The sequence below is a fragment of the Manacus candei genome, unplaced genomic scaffold (genome assembly GCF_025592945.1).
Source record: "Manacus candei isolate 608988 ecotype Guabito, Panama unplaced genomic scaffold, ASM2559294v1 h1tg000034l, whole genome shotgun sequence".
Lineage (NCBI taxonomy): Eukaryota > Metazoa > Chordata > Aves > Passeriformes > Pipridae > Manacus > Manacus candei.
The window spans coordinates 10,907,813-10,930,231 of NW_026138082.1; the positions used below are offsets into that span (position 1 = coordinate 10,907,813).

Sequence of the window (22,419 nt, forward strand, 5' to 3'; positions counted from 1 at the left end):
ACTTTCCTTTTCTTTAGGCATTTAGTGTTACCATTTTTTAAAATTACCAGAACATAATTTTTTAACCAGTAGTTCTTTGGCTTGAAATATTTGAAAAGCCCAAGTTGAAAATAATAGTTGAATTAGGTCTGACTATTCAGCAGTGTTTAAATAAGCCATTATTGCAGGTTATTTTAAAGTCTACATACTTAATTCAATACATTTATAGTGTTTGACTGCACTTACAGAATGTATAACAATTTTGCATCAAGGTATGTGCTGAGACATACAAAAGAGTAGCCAACCAATAACTTCAATTTTCTTGGTAAAAATCCCATGTTATTAATGGGTTTAGCAGTCCTTTCCTCAGAGGAATTAACATTGTCTTTAGACAGCACAATTAAAATTACAATTTTAATCTAAAAGCAGTACAGATTTGAAACAATATAGCTCCTCATAGAAAACTTCTATAACAACATGAATGCTGACAAAGCCTTTATCATCTTATGCAAAAAAGGCAGTACCCACCCACTCTGTGAACCTAGGACTGATATAATTTCATACAAAATATGGTAAAATGCAAGAAAGAGATGCACTCTCAAGCTAAAGTCTGAAGCAATTAGCTACAAAAAAAGCACCTTTTTTGCTTTCTGCGCGTAGGATTTTAACAGCTATCTTGCTTTTTATTGCCTTGAGAAGGATGACATAGGAAGGTGTTCAAAATAAGGCAATATGCATTTGTTCTGATTTTATGCATCAGCAAAAAAAAAAAAAGGCACTCTCTGCGCTTTCTTGATAAGAACAATTTCCCTGCTGATAGAGGAAGAAGGCAACATTGTAGATCCAATAACAAACCAAAATCAAATGTATTTCATATACGTACCACTAGTATTTTTTAAAATACAATATGTACAAGAATAGCTTCCTCCTTCACATCATTTTTGTTTCAAGACTAGCCACAGATTAGAAAATGCAATTTATTATCTAAGAGACAGCCAAACAGCCATTGCATAAACTTTCATATATGTGTATATATATACACATATATAATATATATATACACACACATAAACTGCTCTTTTTGTGAGAGATTGAAAGGCAGATTATAGCTGATACAATTTTTGATCAATTATCAACCTTTTCTAAATAAGTATTAAACAGAATATGTTGCCATTATAAAAAACAGAATCCAGGCTCTTTTCGTATCCTTCAGTTTTTATTTTAAAATTACTTCTTAAATTAACATTCATCATATGTATGTCATTTTGTTCTATAATGCTGCCAGTTGCTGCAAACTGCTAAAGTAGTCTTACAATACCCATATTAAAGTTGTATGTCATGTCCCACAAATCAACATCCTAATTCCAATGCGAAACTGCAGACTCATCCAAAACACACAGAAAACTAAGCAGTGAGCTTGTTTGTTTATTTCTCTGTTTGTGACATTCGGTTAAGTGGCTCCACCTGCTGTTTTGATAACTAAGAAAATGGAGTATTATTAAAAAACAAACCAGTACCAGAATTCTGACGGCAGTAAAAGAAATTATCAGTTGTGACATTGCCATTGTGTAAAATTTTTATGACAGACGTAAGTTTTTCAGACAGTATTTGAAAATACAACATTACATATTTACAAAAGAACTAGAATCATAGCCCACTTTTGGAAGTAGGGGGCAGAGAAGGACAAAAATCTCACTACTTAAATGTAGCACTAAGTAGTTTCAGAAAAGCTGCTACACCTGCACAGAAAGCTTTCCGTGGTTTCATTCATGATGACAAAAGTCTGGTGACCCGCTACACCTGTTCCCTGGTTGTTTTTTTTTTCCCTTACTTAATAGTTTGCATCTACTTGCACAGCACTTTTTAAGCTCTCTATTTACCCTAAACGTATTAAGCAAAAAAATAAAAAAATAAAAAAAATTCTAGAGGCTTTGTAGCTCACATTTCCAACAAATTTGCAGTCGTTACTTGTAAGAGCTCTGAAACACTTTTCCTCTGAATGTCAGGTTCTCAGTGACCAACACAGTAGTTGAAACCCGACTTCTACAAAGTTCAAGTTAACCTTTCATGCATTTCGCCACAGTGCTCCATGCCTGCAAATATGTTATAGATGCCCTACTTGATCTGCTTTCCTCTCTCTCACAGGTGTGCAGGTAAGGGGGGAACAAGGACCCCCTGGTCCCCCAGGCCCTGTTGGACCAAGAGGACAACCAGGTCCTGCAGGAAAGCCAGGGTTTGGAAGTCCGGGTCCCCAAGGCCCCCCTGGTCCCCCAGGACCACCTGGATTCTCTGCAGTCGGAAAGCCAGGTGTGCCAGGTCTACCAGGAAAGCAAGGAGACAGAGGACTAAACGGTGAGAAAGGAGAACCTGGACCTGTTGGACTCCCAGGAGCAAGAGGACCACAAGGACCCCCCGGCACTCCTGGCCCCGCAGGACTGTCTGTTCCTGGCAAGCCAGGACCACAAGGCCCTCCAGGTGCTCAGGGGCCGAGGGGCCTCCCTGGTGAGAAGGGAGAGCCAGGTATCCCTGGTGTAAGCGGACAAAAGGGAGAAAATGGATTTGGCATTCCAGGCCGCCCAGGTAGCAGGGGTCTTCCAGGCCCACAGGGACCCCGTGGCCCCCCTGGTCCTACCGGAGTAGGGAAGCCTGGTGAAAATGGTCTTCCAGGTCAGCCAGGTCTGAAAGGTGACCGAGGTTTTCCAGGTGCACCTGGGGCGGCTGGTCTCCCTGGTCCCCAGGGTCTCCCAGGTGAACCTGGAGAAGTTGGCATTGGCAAGCCTGGCCCAATGGGACCACCAGGTGCAGCAGGCATCCCTGGAGCCAAGGGACATCCTGGACCTGCAGGCTTGCCTGGATCCCCAGGTCTTCCAGGTTTTGGAAAGCCAGGATTACCAGGGATGAAGGGACACAGAGGGCCTGAAGGTCCTCCTGGCCTTCCAGGACTTAAAGGAGACCAAGGCCCAGCTGGTGTGCCAGGAGAACCAGGGCCAGTTGGGCCACCAGGGAACATGGGCCCTCATGGACTCAAAGGTTTGCCTGGTGAGAATGGCCTCCCTGGGCCCAAAGGTGACATGGGCCCTGCAGGCGTCCCAGGATTCCCAGGGGCCAAGGGGGAACGAGGCTCACCAGGAGCAGAGGGAAAACCAGGATATCCAGGTGAGCAGGGTCTTGCTGGTCCTAAGGGACAGCCGGGTCTCCCAGGTCCAAAAGGTGACATTGGCCATGCCGGGCTACCTGGATTGCCTGGTCCAATGGGTCCACAAGGAGCCAAGGGAGTGCCAGGGATCAATGGAGAACCAGGCCCCAGAGGGCCTTCAGGAATACCTGGGATCAGAGGTCCCATTGGCCCCCCCGGTGTTCCAGGAACCCCTGGTGCGAAGGGTGAGCCAGGAGCACCAGGACTGCCAGGCCCAGCAGGTATTTCCACGAAAGGCTTAAGTGGACCCATGGGACCACCTGGACCCCCTGGGCCTAAAGGCAGCACTGGCGAGCCTGGCTTGCCAGGCCCCCCAGGGCCTCCCGGTCCCCCCGGCCAAGCTGTAATCCCACAGATGCCCGAAGGCTACGTTAAAGCAGGAGAGTCTCGGGAGCTATCAGGAATATCTTTCATAAAGGGAGGAGTGAACCAAGCTCTCACAGGGATGCCAGTGTCTGCTTTCAGTGTCATCCTCTCAAAAGCCTACCCTGCAGCAACAGTCCCCATTAAATTTGATAAAATCTTGTACAATAGGCAGCAACACTATGACCCCAGAACAGGAATCTTCACCTGCAGGACCCCTGGACTGTACTATTTCTCCTACCATGTACATGCAAAGGGAACAAACGTTTGGGTCGCACTCTACAAAAATGGTTCCCCCATCATGTACACCTATGATGAGTACAAGAAAGGATACCTTGACCAAGCTTCTGGCAGTGCTGTCATTGATCTCATGGAGAACGACCAAGTATGGCTCCAACTGCCCAATTCAGAATCCAATGGTCTCTACTCCTCTGACTATGTTCACTCTTCTTTCTCAGGTTTCCTGTTTGCTCATATCTAAAAACATACCACTTAGCCTGTCCTGACACACTCCCCTTCAGACCATTGTAACTGGGTGCTGATTTGATTTATCATTAGCACTTTGTTGCAACTTCAATGTTGCAACAGTAATAGAGGAGGCAGTGAGGAGGTGGAGAGTGGTTCAAACCTGGTAGAATAATATTGTATGTTTTTAGACATTTGTCATAAAAAATTTGTTTCAAATGATGATCAATTGTCTGACTAAATGCAACATTAAAATTTTATGAATTAATATAATGCACTAGCCTCTCTTTTTTCTTTTCTTTTAAAAGGAAAATCAGAATTTGTAACCATCACTTCTCATAACACATAAAGGATTCTAGATCATACTTCAAAGGATTCTAGATCATACTTCACTACACTTGAATTAACTGAAGGTATTTTATTCAAAGTAAACGGTCTCAAATACACTGCAGTCATCACAACAGCTGAATAATATACTTCAGGAACATTCTGTGGCCAGTTTCATCTTTAAGCTATCAAATGGGACTCAAGAATAACAACTCTAATACAGTGCACATCATGTCACAGTTTTCATTTAGTTACACTGTTCTTATTAATGAATAAGTACCTCAGGGGAAGTTAGATTTACAAATTATTACATATTACTGGAGATCTAAGACTTTCACAATACGAAAAAGCAACCAGATTGAAACCTTGAAATCCACTTAGCTTTCTTTGATACACATTGCTGCAACAAACTAGTTCAATATTTTTATATCTTCTAATATTCTGTAAAAATAGAATATTCAGAGTACTGTAAAATAACTCTCACAAAATCCAAATATTAAGAACATATCTTCACAAGCATGCAGACACTTAAAAAATCAAAGCAGATTTACCACTTCAAAATTGGAGATAATCCTTGCCCTGAATTTCTCTGAACTGTTAATTCCTTTAAAAAACAATAGTGTGGGAAATATATTTTACTTATTTGGTAAATTTATCAGACGATGGCAGTAATTAGTCAGCAGACATAACCATATTTACCATATCTACATACGCTCATGTCTCATAAACATTAGACAGTTCATTAATGTGTTATGGTACTTCATAAAGAGTATATGGCATAAAGTAAGTTGGTTTATAAATTATGAAACCATTATAATTTGGTCGCACATTTCTTCCAATTACCAATTACCATTCATGTGCTTTAAAAGTATCATATACATCAAAACCTTATGAACTCTTAAAACTACTATAGTTAGCTTTGTTTTTTTAAACAGAAGCTTTTAATCACCTGCACTAACAGTATGTAGGTCTGTGTTTAAAAATTTTGTGATATTACTATTTCTCCATGAAAGCAGAACTCGAAGCTTGTTATGTTGTGTACATTTGAAATCAGCAATTTCCTAAGTACTTGATAATATGCTGGGATTAATAAAAAAAGTTAAGATAACTTTTGCTTGATCCGTCATTAGCAAAGCTATGTAATGTTTTGGAAATTCTAAAGACCTACCAAAAAAGTAACTTGAAGAATTTTTTTTTCTCCTCTTATTAAGTGCTGCCGGATAAGGAAGACTGTGGTTTAGGCTATACTTTAGTAAAATAATAAATGCTTGAATAAAGAATGCGACATGACATCTACTTATTTTAGCAGTTAAGGGGGTGTAGGCAAGCAAATTAGTCCTACTATTATAAACACTACACACAAATGTTTGTGTGGAAATAATACAAAGAACAGTATCACAGTTTATAAATTGCAACCATGCAACACTTTTCTTTCAAGCCAAAATAAAGCTCCAGACACTTGAGTCTGAATAGTCTATTCCCACTTTTCTAGCTTAATGTTTTAGGCCAAATATTAATTACAGATCTCTTAAGAATAATCTGGTTTTTGCACTAAAAATGTTTTGCTGTACAGCCACTCACATTAGTTCAACAGCCCTTTCCAGTATTTTAACAGAGCATGTGTTACTGCCCATACATTCAACCAATGTGGAACTTTTGTTTCAGAAACAAATAGAGGGACGGGGTACAGCAGCTGGAAAATACGACTGTTGTGAGGTTGTGAGGTTTCTGGTTAATTACTTTACATACGAAACATATGCCAATGAACATGTTTTAAATTGCTGGGAGATGTTTAGTGCTCATCATTACATTACTGTCCTGTGATTCCAATTGAATAACAAGAAACTGGGCCCAGACAATATTCTTAAAAGCACAGTTTACTAACCCTTATCATCCATCCACTTTAAATCAGGTTTTGTCCTTTAACATCTTTGTTCCTTGAACACATAGGATTTCAAATAAGTCTACAGTTTGGTACCATATGCCCGTTCTTTTTAAGTCTTTTCATAATTGCTCAGATGTTGTGTCATTAAGATAGCAATTGTTAAAACTGAAAAGCTAGAGACTATACAGCAAATTGTGGCACAAGCAGAACTTATACTTTGATTTTAGATTTGTATTCTCAATTTAGAGGGTTCCTTGGGAAGGTCTGTAAGATCTCTTCTCTGTGGTGATCAGTGACAGGACTGGAGGGTATGGCCTGAAGTTGTGTTAGGGGAGGTTTAGGTTGAATCTTAGAAAAGGGTTCTTTACCCAGAGGCTGTTTGGGCACTGGAACAAGCTCCCCAGGGAAATGGTTACAGCACTAAGCCTCACAGTGTTCAAGAAGCATTTGGACAATTCTCTCAGGCACACGGTGTGAGTCTTGGGGATGGTCCTGTGCAGGGCCAGGAGTTGGACTCAATGATCCTTGTGGGTCCCTTCCAACATGGCAGATTCTGTGAAGACTTTTCAGTTTGAGTTTAATATTTTCTCCACATGAAGATCAGCAATCTACCTAAAGATTGCTTCCAGAAACCTCATCTCTTCTGGATCATGGGCAGTAGAGGAAAGAAAATCCAACATGAGATTAAAATGAAGACATAAGAGCCTGTAATAGTACAAAAATCACTTCCAAAGAAGTACTGAAATTCCTGAAGCCTTAAGTTGTTGAAAACATGAAGCAACCAAACAATCCCTTCTGTATTTAGCTGGAAAGCACAGCAAAGAAATGCAATAAGTTTACTCGCTTCTTTGCTACAGTTTTCACAATTAAGACAAATAATCACTGCTATATCAACATTAGGAATTACCAATGTTTTGCAGAATTTTTTGAGGATTCTTTCATTCTGGTCAGAAAGACACCTTTGTTTTTTGTTTTTCATATTTGAAGTTGCATATAAAAGATAAAACACACATATCACAGACATCTAGATTCATTACCTTCTGCCAAGACCATAAATTTGTGATCAAAAATATGTGTATCCCATCAAGCCTTCTTATGCACAATTTATGAAGTCTGCTGCTATATCAGTCAAGATCTTTTTACTTCCCAAATGAAATAAATCTTATGAACTGATTGAAAATATTACAAATACATAATTTTAACTCTATAACCACAGATGCTACAGTTTTCAGAAGTGTCAGGAAAATTATAGGGAAAGACAACTATGCAGGAGAGAAAAAGTAGCCTTTAAGATAAGAAATTTAAAAGAATCTGCTTTAAGAAGTTGTATGAGGCAACATTTGCCTAAAAAAAGCTATTGATTTTTCTGTCAAAAAAAATCATCAAACCTGAAATTTTTCATGAGAAATAATTCTACAGTACTTCAAGCTCTCATCAGTCCTCTGAAGAGCAAACTTTGTCTCCATAACATGTTGAGGACCTCAGTCCACATATCTTACTAGTACAAAACACATTGCCCCAAGACATTTCCTTTAAAATTGCTCTTTACTAATGTCTATGGAACATGCTCTAAATAAAACACATACAAGGTAACAGTAATCACCTTACAGTTGCAAAACATTCCAGTAATAAATTAAAGATTTATGAAACAGGTTCTCAAGTCAACCGGGATATCAATTGCAGAGGGTATTCTAGCAGGTATTATTAGGTAAGAAATGACCACGCTGCAAATATGAATATCTGTGTTCATTGCTATCTGACATCACACCTTTCTGACAGTATTGTTCCATAGATTTTTTTTTTGAGTTATTTTTCAGAAAGGAATGTCTGAATAACAAGATTATTTTGAAACCCTCTTAGTTTCCTTTTGCAAGCCTCAGCTCTTCACTTCTTTACAAGTAGAAGAGTGGGTTAATACACTTCATCAAGCTGAGTCAGCACAATCATGCCTATCTGAAAGAGCCATCCAAAAAAAATATCATAGGGCAATTATCTAAGGCAATTACCATAGCTAAGACAATGAAAAGCAAAATCTATCAAACACCTGATTATGATCAAAAAAATCATATGAAAAAGAGAAGGGACATAGAGAAACAAGGGCATACTGACAACAAATCAAAGTGAATTGCAAACACTTAATGGATTTCAAAAAATAAAATGGTCAGTCGTTCTGCTCTGTCACTGACAATGGCACCACTAAGACGGCATTTCAGGCTGGGAACTTTGCGTCTCCTCAATTGACCACTTAATAAGTTTGCTTTTGAAATTTTACCTTGACTAAGTGTTAATGACCACTGCTTTTCTCCCAGGGGTTAAACCCTCTACAAAACATGGAGTTAAGTCAAAAGCCTATGATTTTCAGGCCAGGCTCTGGGTTATAAAAGACAGTGGGGCTTCCTGGTATGTAGATCTTGGAGCTAGGTTTAGGCATTTCCTCAAGAAGTTATGTTAGGCATGCAATTGAGAAAAATAAAATCTCTTTTGCAGAAGCTTGTGATAGAAGATCAGTATGGTTATTCTCATTTCACAGAGAGGCCTGAAGCAAAAAAAGATGCTCCATGGGAATATCAGTGCTAAGTGATACAGGAAGAAATTATCTCTGGTTCTTCTGACTCCTTGTTCAGTGCTTTATCTACTGGTCCATGCTATTAAAAGGAAAATAAAACCACTGTGAAGCCTTTCAAAGCGATGCATGACAGAGTGTATCACTTTCTTATATTACAATATTTGAATAGTGTATATAATCTGCATAGTTTCACTTCTTTATAGAGCTTTATCCAATAAAACTCGTGCCCATCAGTCACTATACTTTCCCATACTTTTAACACTCTTATGCATGTGCCTCTGACAGGAGCTAGAAAGGATTAAGTCATATCACACATCTGTTTGCAGATTCCAGGCTTACATATACAAATAGGTACCTTATAGGTAGATATAAGCATAAACATTCACATGTACGCACAATCAGACACTTTCATATAAATAAAACTGAGCTGTTATTTGTATGATTTCAAAATTAAACTTTAACTTTTTTTGGATCTTGTTAGTTTCCAAAGAACACTTTTAAAAATTATTCTTTTTGCCAAATGGTACACGATCCACACCATTTAAAACAAAGAGCTGCCATGATTTGAAAAAAGAATTAACAAAAATGCTAAAAAAATAATTAGAGCTGTTTACAGTTAGTTTTATATCAGCAGAAAACAAAGGACACATTTATTTCCTGTATGAATGAGATCCTAGGCAAAATCGTAACCACCGATCCCAGTCTATGCTTCAATGGAAACACAGTAACAACTAACAAAACACTTTAAGAATATCTTGCTGTCTTTTACAATATGCATCCTGACATCAACTTCTATATTTGTTTGAAATCTCTCTGAAACAATTTTGTCAATTACATTTGAAAGGAATACAGCAAGCAGGACATCTCAGGTGAGCAAAAAGTAAGTTTTGGGAACTAAAATTACATTCATGCCTAATGAATGTTGCATCAACCAAGGTAATTCTAATACTAGTTCAGAATTCAGAATTGAGCTGCATATAATTGTTTTACAAAAAAAATTGTTAAATATAATTTTAATTAACTGCGTGTACACTCAATGGTTAGCCTTTATTATTGACTTAGTATTTTATATGCCTAACAGAAACTCTGAAGTTATGTCTGTGAAAGAAGGAAAATAATTTCTAGCTGATGGGTATCCAAGATGTTTTCCAATTCTAATTTATATTACAGTATTATAAGGTTGGCCTTAGATGAAGGAAGGCTATTACAAAAAAAAATGTTCTCTGCAACTGTTAGGAAATTTATAACAAAATAAAAATCTCACTATTGTGTGAATACTATGTGAGGAATTCTAGTCAAAACTAGAGTGCTACAGAAAAATCATAAAGTTCTACTTAGTACTTGAATTTTCCTAATTTTCCCAATGCATTTCTAATTGTATTTCTGATTTTAGATATGATTAAAAGACCATAAAGGAACAGATTCAAAATACAGTTCAAGGATGTCCACATCACCATACTAATCATGACAAGAAACCATTTTTCCTCTAAATTAAGTGAAATAGCACATCACAAATGTTATTAAAGATGGCAAAACACTTTCAGCTAAATGAAATAGAAATAGTAATGATAAAGATGTTCTATTCCAGGAAAACATGTGTCTACTATACAACTATTTGTAAACTTGAAAAGTAAATGCTGTGTTGAGTAGCCCATAGCTTACTTGCAAATGTATTTGCTCTGGCAAGCGCATGTGATATTTTCAGCTATTACAGTGAGTCTTCAGCGAACCCACTTACCTTTAAAAGCTGATATTTTATAATTATGTTGGATAGCTGCCACCATGTCCTTCCAGAAGTCATATTTTTTCTGACCATCATGCTGTAAGTGTCAAAAGCAACCTAGTCATTATATCAAGTATCAGCTATTACAAGTATTTATACTGAAACAGTGACAGGAATGCCAATGAATAAACAAAATCACATGGAGCAAAACAGTCTTAAGACAGTAGGACATCAGAACTGTACTGGTAGTACCCAGCTTAACTTTGGGTAACTGCAGACAAGTTATCTCCCTATTAAGAGTTATAGTGGGGAGAGGAAGGGAAAAGGAGAAACAATTTGTAGTTGTGAGGAACTCTAAAACACTACAGCAAAGGGGGGCATTAGATAGAACAGCAGCTTAAAAAATGAGCAATCCCACTGACATTTGGGAAAAAGAAGTGCCTATACTGAACTTAATTAGCTGGCTGACTTTGTCTACAGCCTGGCACTTGAATCACCTTCCACCCTCAGAACTGGTAAATCCCTTTGCTGTAATTTAGAGGTAATGCCCTTCTGCCAACAACCCCAGCCCAAATACCATACGGAATACTCATCCAGAAGCCCAGCTGAGCAGCACTTCATTGCATTGTACTCTGAAGACTGCCAAACCCCAGCTCTGGCAGAAGGACATGGGAAGGTGATCTGTGCTTATGAACAGCCTCTCACTGTTCCTAGAAAGCTTCCCAAGCAGAGCAGAGAGCCAGCTGCCCCTTCAGCACCTCACAAGGGAGAGGAAAAGCTTTTCAACCAGCTGAGCCCCACAGCACTATCAAACTCCACAAATTTTAAGAGAGATGAATTAAAAAGATGCAATTACACAGCCATCCAGTGTTACAGAGGATTAGCTACGGAGCCTGTAAGAGGTGCTCAGAGTTACACAGTAGCCCAGCAGCAGTGGTATCCTCTTTGAGTTTATACGTACGTCATGGAAAGTTACTCTGCAGTGCCATTAGAGGATTTCCACACCTACATTAGTATAAATTTCAAAGCAACTGTTACCAGACTTCAGGGCACCGCTGCCCTCTCTGTATTGACCTCACTGATGCCTGAATAATGACCCATTTTGCAAGAATAAAGCATTTTCTAGAGAAGGAAACATTCAGAAACTGAAAAAAACCCAAACAACAACAAACCAACAAATAAACCCTTAACATCAACAAACAAAAACATGTAGTTTATATACACTGAAGCAAACTTCCATTTCAGGCCTAATCTGCCATGGAGGCTTCCAGAGAAACAGTCTGTCCTTAATTTTACAACCAGCAAGTCACACAAACAAGGTCTTTCATGCACAACTAACAAGCACTACGGCAGTCTGCTTAGCATCCACCAGCTCTATAGGTGAAGAGCAGGAAAGATACAGTGCCTTGGCTTTGAGACTTTTTTTAATCCATTCCTATAGAAAACTGCCACAGAAATAAATTAAAGAACTAATAAAGAGAAAAGGTTTCATATGTCAGACTTCAGTTAGCTGCTAACCAAGGTTTATTATTCAAGGTTGTGTACAGGAGATACTGGGGATCATCTGTCTAGTGGCAATGGAACTAGCCTATCACTAACCTTAAGACAGACAGATTCAACTGTCTACTCCCCTCATACTCTACGTGGCTGATTAACTCCTTAGTTTGGGGTTTTGTCTTTTTGCTTGCTTCTCTTAAAAAAATCGGTTCCTCAGAGTGCTGTTTTGAGGACAGATGGACAGTAGTTTAAAAGTGGGTTAGGGTTAGGGTTACTTCCTGGGTTAGGGTCACTTCCTTCAAAACATTTGAACTCAGAGAAGACTAAAATAACCGTCAAACTAATTCCTTGCAAATCTTCAGTCGTTGCATACAAGAAACAAAGGAAAACTGACTGATTCCCAAAAAGCAGAGTGAAAACTGTAAGCATGCCCATATAGTCCCCCATGATTTTGGTGTGATTACCAAATGTGATTTCACTAGTTGAACTATCAAGACAAAGCAATATTTTGTATAGCTTTTCAGTGTGAAGATCAAAAACACCAAGAAGCTCCCCTGCTTTGTCTGGAAATACATAAGAGTTCTGGCTCTGGACATAGCAAAAGCAGGTATATTTTAAACAGTGCAGGGCAGTCCAGCATCCAACTCATGTCAAAACCTATTCTGAATCCAAACTTAGTACTTCTCTCATCTGCTTCCAGTAGAAAGCTTGCCTGACCATAGAACGTTGTCTGGAAAAGGTAAGGAAATAGCACTTACTAAACAGTGTCAGAGAACAGGAAACAGAAGACTCTGCTTTCTTTTAGAAATGTGGAAGAGAAAAATATGCTGGTTTCGAACCCTTAGGATGCAGCATTTTGCAGGCATGAGTACTGGGCTGCAGAGGCTGACCACCTCCTGCCTTGCATTTTTCTCATCCAGCTGATGCTAACCTTCAAGGAAATTACTGTAGCCCTCCTATTGAAACTGGGCCAACATCCAGTAAAATACACAAGAACTGCTAGCTGATAAAGAGAGTGCATGACCCACTTCTGGTAGCTTTCTGGAGAAATGGCATGGGTTTAATTCTCTCTGGCTGAAGACGGCACTGGCCCTGGGTCAGTGCTCCAGCTTGTGAACTCGTAACTGGATGTGAACACACACACAAAGACCTACTTTCTCTCTCAATAAGTAGGTGATTTGTGCTGAGTTTAAATTAAATATAAAATAAATTCAATATAGGTGTTACAACTGGGAGAGGGTTCTAAGTTGTGAACAGCTTAGAGGAAGGAGATTAATCAGGGAGAAAAGAGTCTTATGGAGTATCTGTCCTCCATGCTTCTCTGGTAAGGCAGTTAGCTAATTCTTCATGCAGCACGCAGGCAACAATCTACTCAGCAAGCTATTTTGGAGTAAAGGCTAAAGCATCAAATCAGTTAATATCCAAAGAGACCCCAGCTACTCATATCATGGCTCTGACTTTCATTCTGCACACAAAGTTTAGTATTGAAAATTTTCAGAGCTGCAGCACGTTGGTACCTTTAGCCAGAAGATTACATCAGTACTCTTTGTCACCAATAGTTACTGTATGAGAAGAACCCTCTCCTACCTCCAGCTGCAAGTTAAAGATTCAAACCTTCTTTTACACAAAAAACCAATTATCATCAAACTTCTAAGGTAGAATTTAGGACATTCTATCCAAAAAGCATTGAAAGAGGTTCAAGTAATTGTACTTTTCACATTGAGAATTTAACATATTGTTTAGCAGAGAAAAAAATAAAAAGACACTATCCAAGAGGTGTAATTACATCTGTGTACACAGACCAATATATTTAGGACAAAAACAAACTTAAAAATGACGGAAGGAAGTTTTCAACCTATTAACGACTTGCAAATTAGCGAATCATGTCATTCAGAAGACTTAACATCATATTTAATTTGAGTACCATCAAGTATAATTAAAGGAGACTTTAAGAACTATATTCTGCATATCATTGGGCAAACTTGAGGAAACAGTATATTTCTACTAGTATCCTAGTTATTTGTGCCCTCTGGTGGAAGTACTTTTATTTTGAACATGCCATATAGCTCACAATTATCTTCAGAGACAACTTTAATACACTAAGTGCAACAAGAAAACTTCCATATGAGAAAAAAGCTAAAGACCTTGATGTCATTCAATATATTATTTGTATGCATTTAATAATGTATGCAAGAAGGTTGGTGGTAGAAGAAAAAGATAATGCACTACTTGATTTTCAAACAATCCAGTTCTTACCTGATCTAAGCTGTCCACAACCCTTGCACACAAGAGAGCTCCTGGCAGGTCAAAATAATTATCATACAAATAATACTTGGCTGGAAAAAATAATTTAAAAATATACTTTTTAAAAATCATATGCTTTAATCACAAATAACAACTACATTTAAAATAACATAAGCTCTTATTTTGATTTTACTGGTAATAAGCATTATCTGTTTCCCAATCTTTTTTAGTCTTTTTACCACTTCTGGTTCTCAAAATTGGCAACTAAAAGTTGTTTACCTATATCAAGGCACTGAGATTTTAGAAATACATTTTAAGGTTCTAAAAGTTAAGGTGAAAGAAAAGTGAAGAACCTTGAGTTTTAAGAGTCAGGACACTATCACTCAACTCTTCTAAAATATCTGTTTCCCTAGCAGTGGAAACACAGACAAAGCATTCGAGAAGTTGTTTAAGAGACAATTGGACAGGTCTTACATATAGTGATGTCCTTTGAGCACAGCTGCTGCAGACAGCACCTTAGCCCAAGGAGAGCCATGCTCACATTATCACATGAGTACCCAAAACAGAACGATATGAGGAGAGTGCAAATATCTCCCCAGATTAAGGTCACGTTCAACAACTCTCTCCTAGGAGTGAAATGACTTAACCAGTGAATTTTTTTCATGATCTTATCTGTGCTGTCTCTCAGGTATTAAAGAACAAGCCAGAAAAATGAGGATTAACAGTCATAAGAGAGATCAAGCACATGCTTTGAGGAAAAAGAAAGGCACATTTCCCATACGACCAAAAGAAACCTTTCTCTTCTTCCCTATTGCAAAAGATTACCTGCAGGTTAGAATAAGCATATCAGCAAAATCTCAAGGTAAGTATCTCCTCTACATACACAAAAGGCAAGTTATCAGAGCATTTTCTGTGTGCTACTCACAATTGCCAAGACCAAAGTAAAACAGAGAGGAAACACTGAGCAAGAATGCAATCATAGCCACAGTGCCCTCAAAGTGACTCCTATCTCAAAATCAATAAACTTCAACTGCAAGGGGAGAAATTTTGTTTCCAGACCCACTCTTTTCTTTGCACCTGCACCTATGCCTCCAGTAACAGCACTGATGTTAATATGTCAACAGTTGACAAAAATTTAATATTTGCCAAATGTGTCCTAAATAAGATAGGATATCAATCAGCAGGTGATGAGCAATTGTATCGTGCATCACTTGTTTCCCCCTGGGCTCTGTTGCTCTCTCTCTCTCCCCTTATCATTACAATAATAATTATAATAATTAATATGCTAATAATACTAATAACATTTCATTTAAATTATTAAACTGTTCTTATCTCATCTCAATCCACCAGGTTCATTGTTCTTTCTGATTCTCCTGCCCATTGGGCCTGGGCGGGGAGGGAGTGAGCGAGCAGCTGTATGCTACTTAGTTGCTGGCTGGGGTTAAATCGTGATACTAGTAGCGTCAGTCTACTTCAACAAGGGACAATGTGCCCATGCCTATACTGTCAGCTCATTTGTCTTATCATTGGTGAAATAAATTTAAGGTGAACTCTAGAATTAGAAGTTGAAAATACACAAAAATCAAGTCTCCCCCAATACATTTACCTTTATGTTTATATTCCAGTAATTCTCAGCTCAAGTATTTTTACAATTTTGTGGTAACTATGAAGTATGATGCACTGAAGGGCCCAGAGTAATTTCAAAGAAGAGGACATGCTAAAGTATACCTACCTGTGCGTGAAACCATTCCACTGACTGTATTAAAATGCTTCCACTCCCTCCTTCCATATATTTCCAGGATCTCTTCAAATGTCATGCTCTTTGTACCATGGCTTGCCCTATTCAACGCATTAAGTTGTTCATTAAAAAAAAAAAAAAGGGAAAAAAGAAAAAGAAAATGGTTGAAAACATCCAAATTACTACTTCTGCAAAGTAACACACTGCAACAGAATACTGCAGTGCATGCAAGTTGATCAAAACTGACTCTCTTTATAGCTCAGAAGTTTCCCAGGACCTAAGCTTTTACCATATACATTACAGTTTTTGATAAAAGCCTTACTACACAAAGGTTTGGTTGGCTGGGGGCACAGCTACTGTGCCTCACCTGCTAACACAATCACTCTGTATTGCTCGAATGTTTTCAATTGTGTGAGGACACTCGCTATACTTGAGCTATCAATATACACTGCACAATAAAGCACAGTGCAGAAAGCCTATACATCATTCTGAAGCCCCGTAACGTTCACAGAATGCAGGGCAGAACTATGGAAAAGTGCTAGTTTGAGCCCTGCAAGCAGCTCTTTAATACAGAAGTACAGACAAACCTTTTTAGGAATTAAAAATTAATGAGTTTGACCATCAAATTGGGCCCCATTTTGAAGCAAATGTAGGCAATGCCAGGCAAAGTAATCCTGTACCACTCTTGCCTTTAATGAGGCGCACACTTAAATCTTGAATTCTGTATTTAGTACTCCAAAATTCATGCTATTAAATGAATTTTGGGATACACAGCAATGACTCAAAGGTATTTCTTTTCTTCTTTTAATGAATTCTGATTTTCCCTAGCATCTTCAAGCTCCTTCTCCCACATGCTATCAGAAAAAATAAAAAGTAGAGTCTGTCCTGCATACTAAATTACACAGCTTTTCATTCTAGAACAAAATAAGGGAGAAATGGGGCTGGGACTGATATCCTTTAGGTATATTTATTTTTCAGATTTTTGATTCAAAATATCAGTCTACTATGTTTAAAAACAAAACAAAAAAAGGAGTGAAAGAGGAGCAAAGGATGTACCAAAATGATGACCGAAAGCAAAATATAGCTTTAAAGAGGAAAACCCACAGAATTCTGAAAGTGAATGTGTCATTTCTGTGTTTAATTTATCTCAAGCTATTTAAATTATACATTGTAAGCCTGCAGAATTTTGAATGTATATGGTACAAAGATAATAGTGTTCCCATCATTAGCATTAGTCATTAGCAGAGCCTCCAAGTCAGGTTACTCACAATCCAAAGAAAAACCTTACTCCAGATTTTAGTAGAACTGGACAAAGAGTACATTGGTAGCCACCAAAACAGTGAATTTACTTGCAAGATCAGTGTGCCCTCAGAGTCTCTGATGTTTTTTAAAAATGAGATAACAGGGAAACATTACAAAAAGACTGCATTTGAACATTAAGAGAAACTGAGCACTACATTACTAAATATTATTTCAACTTCTGCGTCTAATAAATGAATGCATGCTGAAATTAGTATTTTAAATATTTATAAAATTGAAGATGGTATTTAGAAAAGGGATAAAATTTTGGCGTATTTAACAATACAATCTAACATACAATTTATGTTTAATAATATAGACCTTACAGTAAATATTACCTTAAAACTGTTCCATCTTCTGCAAGTTTCACGAAGTTTCCTTCTTCAATGTCCAACACCAAGCCTTTGCAACTAAGAATAATTTGATTTTAAGAAAGAAACTAACAGTTAATGGTTTTAGAGGAATGCCCTCTTATCTATCAGTGATGTGCAGTTACAGAAGCTATGGTGCTTCTGTAGCTATGATGCTACACAAAACCGTGGAAGTCACAACCTTTCAAATACTTTCATGTTTGAACAATGCTCTATATAAGCAAATACATATTATCACAATGAGGACTGGATTTTACTTACATAGCAAAATTCTACTGAAAAAATCCAATTCCACTGTTCAGTGACTATTCATATAGATTGGTTGGAGGATTAAGATTCAAACATATACAATTAAGTCACTTCTATTAAAGGAATTTTTTTTTGGTGGCAACTCCTCTAGTTATTATTATTAGACTGATAACACCAGTTATTATGGGAAAGAGGGGTAGAACATTGCTTTAAATGAGGCAACTGAATAACCAAAGAACATATGAAGTAGAAGCATTGCCATGCTAGCCAGCACTAACAAGGGCAAGAGTTGACACATAGGAGAGACACTCAGCAAGAGTTTCTAACTCTCCCTAATCAATTTGTATCTTCCAAATAATTGAATCTACATTTACTTAGGTTGTTTGAAAAATTAGTTCAGAGTTCAATGGTTAGAATGCAAATGAATAAACAAGACTGAAAAAGTAATGACACCTTCATCCTCCGTTATAAGGCATCCAAAAGAAAGAATATATGACATGAAGGCAGTAAGCAGATCCCAACCTTTCATGAATGACACCTGGGCAAGTAGCACCGACACACAGCTACCAACACTGTGGGCTTTTAGGTCCGCATTAATGAGCCTCATGCTTCAATAAGAGATCAAGCCCAAGACACCTAGATCTTAACAAAGGATGTCTTGCATCAGGCCTCAAAATGTGAGAAATTGCTTGTCTCATGGAAGTTGAAATCAATCTCATTGGAAACTGTACAGTCAAATATTGTAAAAACCCTTACACAAGAAGACATGCGTTATTTAATTAAAAAATCTCTGTTTTTCCTAAAAAAATCTAGTGATTACTAGATTTAAAGTCCCCACCGCCATGGCCTAGATAATAACCTATGAAAGTTTGAAGATCAAAGACTTGAGTTCAAGGTCCTGCTCAGAGACCACTGAGTTCAGAGCAGAAGCTTGCATTTCAGTCTTTTGCATCACAGCTTTGTGCCTGACATGCCACCAAAGAGCTACCTACTCATGCATCACCTTTCCTTGGTTTCTCAGAAGGCTGTTGGGATTATTATGCCTTAGACAAATGAAACCACATCCGTCAAGATAAAAATCACTAAATTCTGATGGTTACTGGATTTACCAGTTGAATAGAAGGTAGAAGACAAAGAAGCTACATAAAATAAGACAGTAAGTCAGACTAAAAGGTTTGTGCCCAAAAAGCTAGAAGCACAGACAAAGTTAATGCTCAGTTCTCTCTTCAGAATATCACATTAGAAGTATCTCATGAAGAACAAGTATTTGAAACTGTAATTTTGGATTTATCAATTGGGTTTGACACTCCTAACAACAACTGCCTAGTAAGAGAAGCTGTTTTCCAAGCTTTGTAGAAGTTATAGCATAAAGGAAGTTATGAAAAAAGTTTCTATTATCTTCAATGTACTCACCAGAAGTCTAAGCTGTCTGGAGCTAGAATCAGCAAGTCTTCGTCATAACCCTTCTCCGTTACCAGATACTGGGCAAAACTATCATATATTAGCTACAAATGAAAAAATACATGCATTAATTATATTGATTTAGTGAGATCAAATATACTGCTTCCTTGGAAAGTGACAAGATGCAAGTATTAGTGCCTCCTAAGTGAAATCAAACCAGGGGCCCTGGCCTACTGCCTCCACTGGGAAATAGTGCCTGAGGTTATTTCTGTCATGGCTGGAAAACACACAAGAGCTCTGGTGTACCATGTCCAGCACAATTAAGTTTGCAGCATTCTACCTTGTGGTCCCTGTGCTTCAAGACTGTTGGGAAACCAAGATGGTAAGTTCTTAAAGACTAGTCACTATTTCCCCCTCCTCAATCTTTTTTATTTTTCAATTTTAAATGTCATGTTTACTGAGATTCAACAAGCAGCTTCCAAACTAATAAATATCTAACCTTAGGGGACATTTTAAAAGTATTTGAAGGAATATATTTTGAAGGAAACAGGCACCTACTAAACAAACAGTCGTTATTTCTAAGTTCAGAAAGAACACTGTAAAGGCTTAGTATGACTGTCAGCAATTTATTAATGTACTGTGCTAGTAAAGCTGTACAAGAAGATCTAAGGAGATGCTGCCATGTCCTTAAAGACCATCCAAAAATAGTTATTGCTCCCTTTTTGTCATAGTTCTTTCATTAAAGCTGTTCCCTGGCCTTTTTTCTTTAATTACCAAAGCTGCTCTTGGAATTAATGAGCAATGTCTGAGAAAGACAAATACGAAGACCAATGCTGAAAGTGTAAGAATTAACTACATCTTCAGCTGTGCCTGTCAGCCTTTAAAAATATTTTTTAATTCTAAGAAATAAGGGGGCATGCAAAAGGCATGTGTCAGTCTGCTTCCGTGTCCTGTGAAAAAATGAAGACCGAATCAAGTCTAATAAACATTTTTGGTTTTTTTTTCTCTATTTTGTCCATTGGTTGGTTAGGGTTTTTAAAAACTCTTATAGTTATCAATAGTCTAATGTTTGCCTTCATCAGACAACATTCTCATCAGCAAGAATGCACTTGTGCAAGACGTGATGTGGTGTTGTGTGGCATAACAGAAAGAACATGGAAGGTAAGCCTAGAATTGTATAGTTTCCAGCTAGAAATAGGCTTATACATTTTCTTACTTCTATTGAACCGTCTTTTGCAAGGAAGATGCCTTTTCATGGAATTTCACTCAGACTTAAAGGAAGCAATGTACTTTTTCAACGCAATGCCTATTAATAAATGGGGCAGCTCATAAACATTTGTTTCTATACCAAATTCTGAAATATCTTGCAATTAGCATAGGAGCCCTATGCTAAATAAAAATGTACTGTAGGTGAATGGAGGCAAATTATCACGAGCGTACATTACACAAGATAGCTCCGGGGCAGAGTCCTGACATCAACAAAGAAGGACGAGCCAATGAAAGAGTACCAGGGAGTTTAAAAAAAAAAGTGCCAAGGGCGGGAAGGCAAAGCACATGACAACAGTTCCTCTCCGAAAAGCACAACAGAGCTAAGTCAGAGGTGCTGAGATCCTCTAAGTTCCGCGTTTTATTATAAGCACCAGAAAGTTTGCAAAGATCGCCTGTCCAAAGTGCTGCGGACTCCTCACTCTGCAGCATCTCTGGATTTGGCGTGGGGGCTGGGGGGACTCTACCTTTATTCTCAGCGCCGCTACAGCTGGGAAAGCAGCACCTTTTTCAAGGAGGAAGATATGGCTGTCCTCTTCGCTCGGGCACAGGCCTGCTGAGGAAGGGCCCGGCGAGAGATGCACTTGTGTTTCTCTTATCGTCCTAGGTTTCTCCGTGGATATTTGAGACAGCCGGCCCAAGGCTCGCTGCCCCCGCCGCGGGGGTCCCGGCCCCAGACCCCTGGGAACCAGCACTTTCCCTTTCGCTTGGGCATGCGGCGGGGAGTGGAGCGGGGTCCCTCTCCCGCGGCTCCCCCTGGCCGGCCCGTGCGCCGGCCCGCACTCACCCGTGCGCTCTGCGGGAGGTGGTACCGGCAGAGCGTGTGGTCCAGGTCGAAGCCCACCACGTCGCAGTCAGCCAGGGAAAAGTGCTGCTGCATCGCCGAGCCGCCGCCGCCGCGCCGCCGCAGGCGGGCGGAGGAGAAGAAGGAGGAGAAAGAGGAGGAAGGAGCTCAGGCGGCGCTTCCTGCGGAGCGGGGCTGAGCGGAGCGGTGTCCGCAGAACAACCTCGCCCCGCCCCGGCGGGGCCGCCCTCACCTGCGGCACAGCCCGCCCGCGAACCCGGCGTTCGCAGGGGCGGGCGCAGGGCGGACGGCCGGAGGCGTGCCCAAGCGCTCCGATTTGAAAAACACGTTTCCCGCCGAGGCTTTGTGTGCTGGGGAGCGGGCGTGGGAATGGAGGGCTCCAGCTCTTCTGACTTCAAGTGGCTGCCTCCCAAACGCGGGTCATCGAGAGAGCTTTGCAAGGCGCAGGCGGAAAACAGGAATCAGCCTTGGTTAGTGATTGGACGGCCAGTGCCACACTGCAAGGGCCCTACCGGAGACAATTATCTTATATAAGTGGACAAACAGTACTACGACTTCATTATGCACCCTCAGCACGTTCGCGACGGCATGGAGGTGAGTGGTGCCGTCGGCACTCTGGAGGAAAGGCATGCCATCCCGAGGGACTTTGACATACGTGAGAGGTGGGACTGTGCAAACCTTATGAAATTTAACAAGGTCAAGTCCAAGGTCCTGCACTTGCCTCGGGGCAATCGTGAGCACAAAAGCAGGCTGGGAAGACAGTGGACAGAGGGCAGCCGTGAGGAGAAGGACTTGGGGGTGTTGGTAGACAAGAAACTCAACATGACTGCACTGGCAGCCCAGAAAGACAACTGTGCCCTGGGATGCATCAAAAGAAGCATGGCCAGCAGGTCGAGGGAGGAGATTCTGCCCCTTCTATGCCGCTCTTGCTGTGTCCAGCTATAGGGCCTTCAACAAAAGAAGGATGTGCACCTGCTGGAGCAAGTCCAGTGCAGGGCCATGAAGATGATTGGAAGGCTGGAGCACCTCTCCTATGAAGACAGGC

At 39.5% G+C, this 22,419-nt stretch overlaps 1 protein-coding gene across 2 annotated transcripts in view; it reads right to left on the reverse strand.

The window, feature by feature from the left end:
* Nucleotides 1–21,996, reverse strand: part of NT5DC1 (5'-nucleotidase domain containing 1) — a 127,811-nt gene extending 105,815 nt beyond the window's left edge. The window contains exons 1-6 of one of the 2 annotated variants that reach the window (XM_051792236.1): nt 21,357–21,996; nt 19,316–19,407; nt 17,621–17,692; nt 15,978–16,084; nt 14,258–14,337; nt 10,520–10,601 (exon numbers count right to left, since the gene is read on the reverse strand). In XM_051792236.1, coding sequence (XP_051648196.1) covers nt 10,520–10,601; nt 14,258–14,337; nt 15,978–16,084; nt 17,621–17,692; nt 19,316–19,407; nt 21,357–21,449 — 526 coding nt within the window. In that variant the 5' untranslated portion in view covers nt 21,450–21,996. Of the gene's footprint in view, nt 1–3,105; nt 4,139–10,519; nt 10,602–14,257; nt 14,338–15,977; nt 16,085–17,620; nt 17,693–19,315; nt 19,408–21,356 lie in introns of those variants that run through there. The other variant, XM_051792237.1, reaches the window with a different exon arrangement.
* Between the last annotated feature and the right edge of the window lie 423 nt (nt 21,997–22,419).